The 12,747-nt window shown below is 35.1% G+C and overlaps 1 protein-coding gene across 2 annotated transcripts in view; it reads left to right on the plus strand.

The window, feature by feature from the left end:
• The window catches only part of LOC143255525 (high-affinity lysophosphatidic acid receptor-like), a 35,039-nt gene extending 24,131 nt beyond the window's left edge, over positions 1-10,908 (plus strand). The window contains exon 2 of one of the 2 annotated variants that reach the window (XR_013030688.1): positions 8,629-10,908. Coding sequence is in view for 1 of the 2 variants with exons in the window: in XM_076511330.1 (XP_076367445.1) it covers positions 821-2,341 (1,521 nt within the window). In the remaining variant the exon portion in view is untranslated. Of the gene's footprint in view, positions 1-788; positions 7,342-8,628 lie in introns of those variants that run through there. The other variant, XM_076511330.1, reaches the window with a different exon arrangement.
• The last annotated feature ends 1,839 nt before the right edge of the window (positions 10,909-12,747 follow it).

A 12,747-nucleotide genomic window follows, 5' to 3' on the forward strand; every position in this document is an offset into this window, starting at 1 on the left:
GGTCAACTCTCATTATTCGTCAGACAAGAGATTGCAATGGGTGCTGTTGACCACGTGTCTTTCCTTTGCTTTATCAAGACGACTATTCGTAGATAGCACTTCTGTATTTTTGTCTGAAAATTCTAAAATTCTACAATGCTATTTTGATTAACGTTAATATACGCTGTTGATTGATTATGCTGAAGTGAAGCCAAAGTTTGGAGCACAGAAGATGCAATTTAAAAGAATAACTCCAACTTGGGCATCTTATGGCAAAGTTGGTTATTTGTTTTCAGCTTCGACAACTGATTGGATAACAGGGATCGGCTGAATACCAGTTATTAACAGGGTATGTTCCTGTGTGATCCTGATAAATGATATAACCAGAGGATTGATTTATGGTAAAAACTGCTTAAGATATCTACAGGAGACCGAAGATGCTCTATTATAAATAACTGTAAAAATTATGGGAGTATTATAAATATCAAGTTTTTTTGTTTTTTTTTACAACATGTATTATTGCAGAAAAATCTGCTGCTCTCGTGCAGTATTACGAGATTGACTGAAAAATAACAGTTTAAAGAAATGTTCGGTAATAAATTTTCCCATTGGTTATCGTAAACAATGTGCATATTAATGGATCTTCTCATTGGCTCGTGTTTATTGATAAATCTTTCCATTGGTCTGTTAAGATGAATGTTAATTAACAGCTCTTTTTATTGGCTTGTGCAAAACAAAAGAATATTTATAAACCTTCGATTAGTATGTACACGTCTTAATCTGATTCAATATTTTACACTCTCGAACAGGACTTTGGAGCGGGCTGGAATGAGGAAGAAAAATGGCTGTGATAATTCAGGACCACAGAACTAATGCTTTGGAGTTGAAGGAACTCTACCAGATGAACAACGTATCTCAGTTCCAAGGTGTAGTTTGGAGTGAACTTTCCGAAAGCCATACAGACCTTCCTAACACGTCGCACTTTACATACCAATCTATCTCGCTAGAAGTGCACATTGCGGGTCTGCTGGTAATTCTTACAGCTAGTTCAATTAGCAACGGTCTTGCTCTCCTTGTGTTTTACAAAAAGCCACTTCTACGAACTAGTTCAAACAGATTTGTGTTAAATTTGTCGGTGACCCACCTGTTACATTCCGTGCTCGTATTACCATTCATAATAATTTCCGTTATTCATGAGGGATGGATATTTGGTGACGTCTGGTGCCAAGCGAGCGGAGCCATGTCACTTTGTTTCGCTTTAGAAACAGCATTTTCTTTGGTCTTAATATCTATGGATAGAAACAGAGCAGTGAACAGTCCTCTACAATACACCTCTTCCACGACGAAACGCAGAACTGTGTATCTCATCATTGGAAGCTGGTCTTTGTCCCTTCTTCTGGTTTTGCCTACAGTAACTGGTGTCTCTACAATTAAGTTCAAACCTTCCTGGAATCACTGTGTGCTTTCTGGTCCGCTAGGTGATTCTGCGAGCATGCTTTATGCTGGGCTACTTACTTCTACTGGGTTCTTGCTTCCTTTCGTCAAGATAAGTTCGATTTATTTCTCCATGCTTCAAGCTGCTCGTGCTAATAATGCGCGAGCGCGAAAGCACAGTCTAGGAACCATCACCCCCGATACTCAAATCCCAGGTTCCATAACTAAGGGCTCAAACCCCCACTTTCCAAAGACTAAACCTTGTCGGCGTAGTTCCAGCACCAGCCAGTCTTCCATGTTTGGAGACGAGTGGAAAGCTATTCGAACCGGACTCTTAGTGATTACTTCTTATCTGTTTTGTTGGGGTCCTTTCTTCACTATTTTATTCGTGAGTAGCTTTGCTAGCGAAGACAAATGGATGCCACCATATTTTGCTGAATTGGTTAGTTTAATGGCGGTGGCGGCATCTATTATTGATCCGTATATTTATGTTTTTCGAAACAAAGCACTTCGAAAGAACGTCAAAAGACTTTTTCTGTGCTCCAGCAGCTCTTACCATTTACCGAGTGTGAGAAACCGAAAACCAAATCAATTGCCTAGTGCAGCAGTGCTAAAACTGACATCTGGAAACACTGTGGAACACACCGTGATTCCTGTGGGGGGCAATCCAGCTCTTTCCCCGAAGTGCAAAGACCTGAAGAATAATACAGAAATACTTTCTCAGTCGAACCAGAGATACACGGGTGAACTTTTTGATAACTTTGTGTGCTACCCACCAAAAGATACTCCAAGTATCAACCAAAAAGTATTGGTTACTGAGGTGAAAGGAGAGGATGATCGTACACCACACAGGTTCATCAGTCCTCCTGAAGGGGCTGAAAACTCTTTAATGTTTTATCTGTTCACTACCTCTTCCAGTAGTCTCTAAAAATATAAACTTCATCAAGATAATTACTCGTGTTTTAACGTTTTTCCCCCGACGTTAGTCTCTACTATATCAAAGTATATATGTATATTTATCTATTTATATATTTTAAAGTGTAAAACACTTTGTATTTAGAAATAATCTCTAACGAATTTCAGGTCTGTTGGCCAAATATAATTTTCGTATCGAAATATTTAATAATACTGATGTTTGGTTTTGACATATAGATTTTAGTTATAAAAGAGAGGAACTCATTGTACTTTGTAACTTTGTTTAGCTTTAACTACTTAGGTTATTTTACCATTTGCTTCTGGAGAAAGAAAACAAGTGTTTTAATTTTATTAATGATTGCGCGAAATTTAAATATTGTTTTCTCTTACCATCTGAATAACAGTAGCGATATATATGATAAGAAACAGTGCTACCTATCGGTGACTTATGCTACAATTTTATCCACAAATTATGCATGACAAGAAACAGAGCTGCCTGTTCATGGCTTATGCTACAGTTTCTTTTGCTTTTTTTTAAACCCACTAATGATGCATGACAAGTAACAGTGCTACCTGTTCGTTGCTTATGCTATAATGTTTTTGTTTTGTTTTACTCGCTATTGATGCATGACAAGAAACAGTGCTACCTGTTCGTGACTTATGCTATAATGTTTTTGTTTTGTTTTACTCGCTATTGATGCATGACAAGAAACAGTGCTACCTGTTCGTGACTTTTGCTACAGTTTTACCCGCTAATGATGCATGACAAGGAACAGTTCTGTTTGTTCGTGATATATGCTACAATTTTACCTACTGATGAGTATGTGTCTATAATTCACGATATATTCTCAATACAGTAATTAACTAGTGTCACAGAAGATGATATGTATTACGACTCCTGATATTTGAACTTATTTCTCTTTTAATCTTGCAATGGCGATTAGTAATGAAGTCATGTATGTGGATGTGCATCAGAACCTTACAGTACCATAACTTTAGACAAGATTTCCCTTTTGCCATTTTAGAAATTAAACACTAAGATGTGCATAGTATAATTTGTCTATAGAACACATATTTGCAACCAGAAAAAGTTGCTATCTTTTATTTAGGTTTTCACTCTGATGATGGGTATAGAATTGAGCGAATTATTAGGCTTAGACAAAGATACTTCACTTAGTTTAATTGTTTAAACAATTTAAACAATTACCAGAACAAACACCAGAAGATAGATAAATAGAAAAGAAGCAATTCATCATTTGAAACTCGGAAGGCAGTCAAAACTTTACTGTGTAAACGATGTATCAAATCTCACTTTTTAGTTAGGCCTATTAAAATACCTATATTTCAGCTACGGCGTCTCTTTTAATCTGTGAATATCGAAAGTTCGGCATTTTATAAGCTACTTTCAAGAGGTCACTTGAAGTAGGCTTATGACGAAATCCCGACCACGTGGATGCCCGATTAAGTCTTAATCCAGTTACTCTGTTCAAGACATTATAACTTTAACAGTAAAGTGAAGTTACGGAACGACCAATTCAATTTTATCGGGGGTGGAATCAGAACGTTTTTTTTTTTTTAAATAATTTTCTGTACGTTTTTCTTCTGTTTTATGTTTTTCATCAAGAACTTAAACTTTCTTTTTTTTTACGTATTTTCAAACAACCCTTGTCTTTTATACTACAGCATGTGTGACATCAAACTATACGATTAATCCCATTTATTGTTCTTCACTGTTAGATCACCATTCCATGATAAGTGAAACGTTGTACTACGGTATTAAATCGGTTGTTAAGGCTAGACAAATTTAAAATCTAAACATGTCAAACAAATATGTCCGTCAGAGCGCGATACCAGTGTCACAGAAACCAAGAGCTTTCCCTAGATTTGTTATAGAGGGAAAACGTGAGGGCGCCAGTCAGCTCAAGTGGGGATTCAAACTTAGGGATCTAAAATGTTCAAAGGTTATGTATATTGTATAGTGTCACTAATAATACAGTATGTATATTGTATAGTGTCACTAATAATACAGTATGCATATTGTATAGTGTCACTAATAATACAGTCTGTATATTGTATAGTGTCACTAATAATACAGTATGTATATTGTATAGTGTCACTAATAATACAGTATGTATATTGTATAGTGTCACTAATAATACAGTATGTATATTGTTAGTGCCACTAATAATACAGTATGTACATTGTATAATCACTAATAATACAGTATGTACATTGTATAGTGTCACTAATAATACAGTGTGTATATTGTATAGTGTCATTAATAATACAGTATGTACATTGTATAGTGTCACTAATAATACAGTATGTATATTGTATAGTGTCACTAATAATACAGTATGTATGTTGTATAGTGCCACTAATAATACAGTAATAGTTCCCTTCACGTATCAATGATTTGGTCAATTTCAGGTTCGGGAAAGTTTCTGGATGTTTTGCAGATGGCGTTTTGACCTCCCCATCTTCTCCCCTACTGATTGGTACAGGGGTTACACCATATAAATAAGGATAATTCCCGAACCAGCGCGAGCCCGCCTGCTCAATTCTGGTTCCAAGTAAAACTCTAAAATAGTTTCGTGTTTATACTGGTTGGTTTGAGCATTAATCTTAGAAGTTGCACCGCTTGCTTAACTAAAACATTCTTTTAAAACCAAACTTGGAAAGTGAATTAAGAAAAGTGAACACGTAGCAAAAGGAAACTACTATCAGAAAGGAAAGTTAGGTGATGAAAATGTGCTGACGTAATTTGGATTTCGTAATATTTTGTAAAATACAAAAGGAACATAAAAAGCAGGAATACTGGTAGAAAAACAATATAACGAAAAAGTAAAACATTAAGGAAGAATGACAAGAAAAAAAGACGTTCACAACAACATCAGAAATTATCTGTGGGTGAGGGTGAGTGTTCTTGTTTTAACGTAAATTTTAGCATTGGTTTGTAAAGTTACCGTTGACCCACAAGTGGTATTTGGAGATATTAAAGAACAAATGAAACGGTTCTTAAAGTAATAAGCCTTTGTCTTTAAACTGACTATCAATGCCCTGTTTCGTTTACGATTTGGAAATTCATTGTTAACAAGTGTGTAGTTTATGTATTAGAAAGTCTAAATTGGTACAGTGTTGAAAAATAACTGTTGTTCAAACCTGTTGTTTAGTTTCAGTAGAATGCTGAGCAAGAACTGTTATTCAAACCAATTATTTAGTTTCAGTACAGTGTTGAACAAGAACTGTTATTCAAACCAATTATTTAGTTTCAGTACAGTGTTGAACAAGAACTGTTATTCAAACCAATTATTTAGTTTCAGTACAGTGTTGAACAAGAACTGTTATTCAAACCAATTATTTAGTTTCAGTACAGTGTTGAACGAGAAGTGTTGTTCAAACCAATTGTTTAGTTTCAGTACAGTGTTGATCACGTATTTTTCCCGAAGAAAGGGTTATTCCAGAGATTTGTGATATCGTAACGCATCGGAGCGAAGTTAGGTCATTCAGTGCAGTAATAAATATATCTAAACGAAACAGCCCCTGTTGCGTTTTGTTACTCGTGTCCTATACCACAGTAGACTACACTGTGAGCAGGAGATACTGATAAACGACACGAAACAAGGCTATGCTTCAGATGGTTAGTTACAGTCATCAGAAGAGAGATAACGAGCGCGGTTATCGCTGTTTCGAACACCAGGTGGCTGTTTATGCTGTTTCCATTATTCCAGACGAATAATTTTGTCTGGAGTGTATGTATGCACACACAAACACTTATATATATATATATATATATCAGGCGTTTAAACCTAACACAGTCGTACATAACATTAAAACTGTTAACGTATACAGACAAATATAGGTTTGAACAATCTTATTAGCTACAATGAGCTGTAATACTATTGAAATCGTGTTACTGATGGTTTATAGTGTTTTATCTAATAAAAAAATAACAAAAAGTTAAATATTTCGGAGCATGGATATTTGTTCATCTGTTAAATGCGAAACTTATCAAACTACCACATGTATTACAAAGGGAAGTTAACACTTTTTTTTTCGTACATCCATTACAGTAAAATAATATGTAAACAACTTTACTGAAATATTTTGGACCCTTGATGTTTTGTTGTTTTTGCTCTTCTGTTTATAAAATTGTTTGACATTTAGTTGAGGGTTAAATTTAAATTATCGAAACATAATTCCACTGTGCACCGTTTGGTGGAAGGCATATCTCTGGATTCAAAACTAAGTGATTGAAACAAGTGAAAATATAATTTGCTGTAAAATTTAAACGTGATTGACTGTATAATTGATCATTTATTAGTAACCGTTTTCGGGAAGCTAGTTTCACTATTAACCTAAGGCTCGCACGTTTACATTGACTCCGGTAAGAGCGTCCTCGCGAGTTTTTAAGTCGAGGAGTGAGAATTGTTTTCATCATGAAACATTATGCAGTAAAACGAAATAACTGATACGTGGCAGGTTTAACGCCAAGAAAAAAAAATTATAGATATTTTTATCGAATTGTATTGTTAGGAATTATATCCAATGTTAGATACATACATGTGTTATTTCTTACGTAAATAAATATACTGTGAAATATATATGGTTCTGAATGATAAATTATAGAATTTTAATTTTATTTTGTTGTTTTAAAGAAGTGTGACATAGTGGCCTCCAGTCGCTTAAGGATTGACGAATGTTTAATTCTAGTTAAACATATGTTATTTCTTATGTAAAGAAACATACTGTGAAATGTGTATGGTTCTGCACGACGAACATTATAGAATTTTCATTTTATGCTTTTCTGTTAAAAAAGTGTGACATAGTGGCGTTTCAGTCGCTTAAACATTGACGAGAGAATCACTCTAGTGAAACATAAAAAAAATTAGATTGTAAAGAGGAATTATTGTACATAATTTTGATATTTTTAGGTATTTGTAACTCTGAGTATTTATATCTGTAAGCGAGGTATAGACGTTTCACTGTTGAAGAGTTTGTATTATTATATGTTTGTGATCTGTTCAACAATAAATGAATAATTTCTTCAAATATTTGTATTTTCTGTTTATGACAAAGCCGAAGTGGCACAGCGAGATGTATTGGGACTTACAACTCTAAAAACCTGGTTTCTATACCTGTGGCAGGCAGAACGTAAATAACCCGTTGTGTAACTTTGGGCTTAATTACAAACAGTCATTAATCTGCTACAGTCAGTAATTTTGAACTACTGACATGCGTGTAGGCAAATGGAGGTCAGTTGCAGTTTATTACCTACCATTCACTCTAAGGAACTAACAGTCTTTCTTATAACGCATCCTAGACTTAAAAGTAATGTGGGAAATATTATGTGTTATGGCACTGATTCAAACCTGACTCGCATCGCAAGACTCAAAATCTACAGCTTTATCACAACGTTAGCCAGCAACCATTTGTTTGAAAATGAGATTTTGCTACTTTATGGCAGTTCCTTGTTGGTTGAATAATTCACAGAAGGCGTAGTCCAATTACGTATAAAAATAACTGAGAAAATGAGACATGTATTAAAGATATATATCTATAAAACTTTAATCATTTAATCACTTATTAAAATAGAATAGAAGACGTAATATCGTGAGTATTTATTATGCTAATTGGAAATTAAAATCAAACTACTTTACTTAAGTGTCGGATTTTTTATTCAGTTAAATATTTTTTATAATTTTTGCTCAAAACTAAATAAGATTAGATGCATATAGTTGATCTTATTTTTCAACAGATAGGTAAAATAGCAAGGAGCGAGGTAATAGCACTCGCCGTCAACTTTTGGGTTACACTTTTCTGGCCAGATAGTGGAATTTGAACGTCTTTCTTAAAATGCAGTCCGAGCGGGTTAACCACGCCACCTACATCACTAAAGTATATATTTAGTTTGTTGTTAAGCACAAAATTACACATCAGGATATCTATGCTGTGCTCGCCACGCGTATTGAAACTTAGATTTTACTGTTTATTATGAGCTTCCAGATTTTCTGCTGAGTTACTGACAGGCTACGTTTTGGTTCTGAGGTAGAAACTTCTAAATATTGCAATAGATAGCGCTGTTATTGTAGTTTTCTTCTTTTTTGTTTGTTTGAAATCAAGCACAAGGCTACGTAATGGGCTATCTGTGCTTCACCCACCACGGGTATCGAAACCAAGTTTCTAGCGTTGAAAGTCCGCAGATACGCCGCTGTGCCAATGGGTTGTTTTCTTCTTGCTGCCTTTGTAAGTTTTTAAGCAAATTGCAACGAGTATATTTTACGTTGTTGTTTTTTTCAGGAACAGCATATTTGTTGAAAACACAACCTGTAAAACAGAAACCGTTAGAAAATATGAGAAGGTCGGATAAGGAGCTGTTAAAAGCCACCCTTTAACAACACAACATGATGTCTTTCAGTGTCCCTGTGAAGCGACAAACTGACACTATGGGGACACAGGAAGTAATAATTCTAACTCAAGTCATGGCCCATTCCACTCATATAGCGCACGCTATTTTGGGGATAGAACTCTCATATAATTGGTGTTTTCCCTCATAACCAGGAAAACCAAATAAAGAAAAAGTATTTGTAACTTATTTTTCTAACTAGCAAGAAAAGTGTTTGGAACATATATGTAAGCTTCAAGTAAGATTTTTAAATAAATGTTGCAAGGTTTAAACTTCAAAATAGAACAGAAAAACAGCATTAATACAAACAGGAAGATAAGTGAAAGGCGGGTAAGCACTTAGTAATCAAAGATGCGAGTAACTAAACCATGCCACTCATTCTTCTATAGTACCGTATTTGTTTGTTTGGAATTAAACACAAAACTACACAATAGGCTATCTGTGCTTTGCCCACCTCGGATATCAAAACCGGTTTTTAGAGGGAGGAGTCCGCAGACATTCCGCTGTATCTCTGGTGGGGTGTTTTATAGTAATCTTAATTTGAGTTGTTAGATGCGTTTGTTTTGCTTTAACGCAAAGTTGTACGACGTTCTGGCTGTGCTGCAGAGTTCGAACACGGAATTCTACGGTCTTAAATCCTGAAGCTGAAATCTGAAATAAAAGTCTTAAAATATAATATATATATGTATGTTTGTTTGTTTTTTGAATTTCGCACAAAGCTACTCGAGGGCTATCTGTGCTAGCCGTCCCTAATTTAGCAGTGTAAGACTAGAGGGAAGGCAGCTAGTCATCACCGCCAACTCTTGGGCTACTCTTTTACCAATGAATAGCGGGATTGACCGTCAAGTTATAACGCCTCACGGTTGAAAGGGCGAGCATGTTCGACACGACGGGAATGCGAACCCGCTACCCTCAGATTACGAGTCGCACGCCTTAACCCACCTGGCCATGCCGGGCCAGAATATATGTATATAAACCTTTATTTTTAATTTCTAAAGCGATGAGTTCTAAAATATGTTGTTTTATTAGCGAAGAGCCATAAACAGATAAGAATTAGCCTGAATTCTGGACGGAAGAAACGTGGTGTCTCAGAAAAGAAAAGAAAGTAGGAAGAGAAAAACTGATCACTAGAGGGAGATTTGGATGTAAATAACATGGGTCTTATTTTACGATTCTACGCAAAATATATCATTATTGTTGTTGGTTGTTAGGAAATGTTTATGGGGGACAACGTCAAATATGATACGATTTCCGTTACTCTTAATTTTGTTAGATATCCATCTATGTTTCAATGGCTTAATTAACGCTTCATTACATAACTGCAGGTTAAATAGGTACAAATGAGGAAATTGCAGGCCTAGACAAAAGACTCGTGAGTAACTCTTAAAAAGGTAATATAACCGTTATCGAGAAGCCCCAGATGTGCACTTTTCTGTATCATGATGCATGAAGTAACGGATTGACTATTTAAACAGCCTGTCAAACTCGGAGTTTGAAAGTCACACGAAAATCAGTTTGCAGGCTTCGTAGAGGAAAACACTTTTACAATATCCTCGCTGAATAAATGGAAAACCTACAATATAGCTGTAAGAAAAAATAATAAAACTTCAGTCTACTCCAAATAGAATCCAGTTCGGTTGTTTTCAAAGTGTTAGAAACTGAGAGTTTTCCGAAGTTTTGGCTGAACGAGTTTTGAAATAGAGTTATCAAACTGGCTGCGTGAGAAGTATTTCCAGACGTATATCGAAATCGTTAACTGGCGTACCCCCCACCCCCCACCATAACGATCAAGACCACAATCCATGTAAAAGTCATTTCACATATAAGGAACGGAAAACTTCTAGCGTTTGCTATTCTTTATGATTACCATTTTGCAACGTTATTTCCGATATATTTATATGATTTTTATTTTATATTTTTGAAGTGATATAATAAACAGAAAAGTTACCGGTTCGCTAACTTTCATAATTGTAGTTACTCACGACATAAAAATCAGGAGTTACTTTGAAACATGAGGAATAACAAAACATTTAGGTTATTATTTTACACAAACACACATACGCGAATAAAATTATATTTCAAACATGAAATCTGATATTTTTTTAAAATCTTCATTTGTATAAGAAGGCATTCAGTACTTTAGTTATGTTTAACACTAACCAAGCATAAACGCGTTAAAAGTTAAGGATCAAGCAGAAATCAACGTGTAGGACGTTTCAGAAGATAATATTTTTATTGTGTAAAAGGTAAACAAAGTGTTTCTGTAGAGTAGCATAAAGAAAACAACAACAGCTATTGTAAGAAAAGATATTAACCCTTAAACGGCGGCCAGCATTCCCCATGTTCAAGGATTAAATCTAACCTAATAATAACTTCCGCATTCAATTTTTCATAATTTTTTACCCATCAGTGACGCAACTGTATATCTACGGACTTACAACTCTAACAACTGAGTTTCAATACCTGTGGTGGGCAGAGCATAGATAGCCCATAGTGTAGTTTTGTGTTTAACATCAAGCAAACAAAGAAGCATAATGCTGTTTTCTCATTGGTCCAAATCTTCTTATTAATGAGTGATCACAGGCATTGTTCTCAGACGTAATTATTGATCTGTTTGAACTAGAAATATAAGTTGTTTCTACATATAATATGTGACGCATTGTTATGTTAGATTCATTAAACTTATATATCCTACACTTTTAAAGACGTTCATTTTTCATATACTGAAGCGGTACATTGTTCCATATGTGAAATAGAAATCATAATTTATTTTGCATATAATATAGTTGCACACTGTTGCACATGTGTAATAAAAATCATGATTTATTTATTTGTTTGTTTGTTTGTTTGGAATTTCGCACAAAGCTACTCGAGGGCTATCTGTGCTAGCCGTCCCTAATTTAGTAGTGTAAGACTAGAGGGAAGGCAGCTAGTCATCACCACCCACCGCCAACTCTTGAGCTGCTCTTTTACCAACGAATAGTGGGATTGACCGTCACATTATACACCCCCACGGCTGGGAGGGCGAGCATGTTTAGCGCGACGCGGGCGCGAACCCGCGACCCTCGGATTACGAGTCGCACGCCTTACGCGCTAGGCCATGCCGGGCCTGATTTATTTTATACACATTGTAGAAGCACATTGTTCAACGTGGGAAACAGAAATCATAATTAGTTCTACCTATGCTGCAATAGCACATTTTTGCACGTGTGAAAGAGAAATCGCCTTTAGTCGTGTTGGACTAAATATTGTTGACTTGATGTTAGAAAATATAGAATACTCCTAAAAATAATCTAAAAGATAAAAGTAATTTTAGGCCTGATGTCCAGTTGTAGCCTGTATGCCTGACACCAAAAACTACCTGATCGTATTCAAATAAAATAAGACTATATAATACAGGATTTCAAACCATTATTTTTGAGATTCCTTAAGACCAAAGTTCAAAGTAATGAATTTTAAATACATTTTGTCTTGAAGTCAGTTCCTAAGAGAAATTAATGCTATAATACCATTTAACATTTATAATGGAAAAGTGCTAACATGAGCATGTTTCTTCAAACGGCTTCTCACGACGTATCGTCATGGCGACAATGTTCGTGTACATATTAAACAGCTTTTTCCAAAGTGTTGTCTTGGAGAGAAATAATGAGGGAAAAAAAGTCGTTTAGTAAAAATATCTCGATTAATATACCAATAACTGCAATTTAATTTTAGACAAAAACGAAGTTACAAACTCTAAATTACGTTCGAGAAATATCATACGGTGTTTACAGTTTTTGACTTCTCAAGACTTATTTGACAAAACCAAGAAAAGTTCTATCAGGAGACAACTATGACAACAAGTAAAGAAAAAAATGTTTCAAAAACTAAGGAAATGTAAGAACGGCTAATGTTAATCATTAGAAAACAATGTAAACACAATAATAGGGATGTCAGTTTCATCATTCCTATGTAATAGTACAGACAAGAATTAACATACAGCAATATATATATAACTATTTAATCACAATGGA

Source organism: Tachypleus tridentatus, chromosome 7 (genome assembly GCF_004210375.1).
Source record: "Tachypleus tridentatus isolate NWPU-2018 chromosome 7, ASM421037v1, whole genome shotgun sequence".
Taxonomy (NCBI): domain Eukaryota; kingdom Metazoa; phylum Arthropoda; class Merostomata; order Xiphosura; family Limulidae; genus Tachypleus; species Tachypleus tridentatus.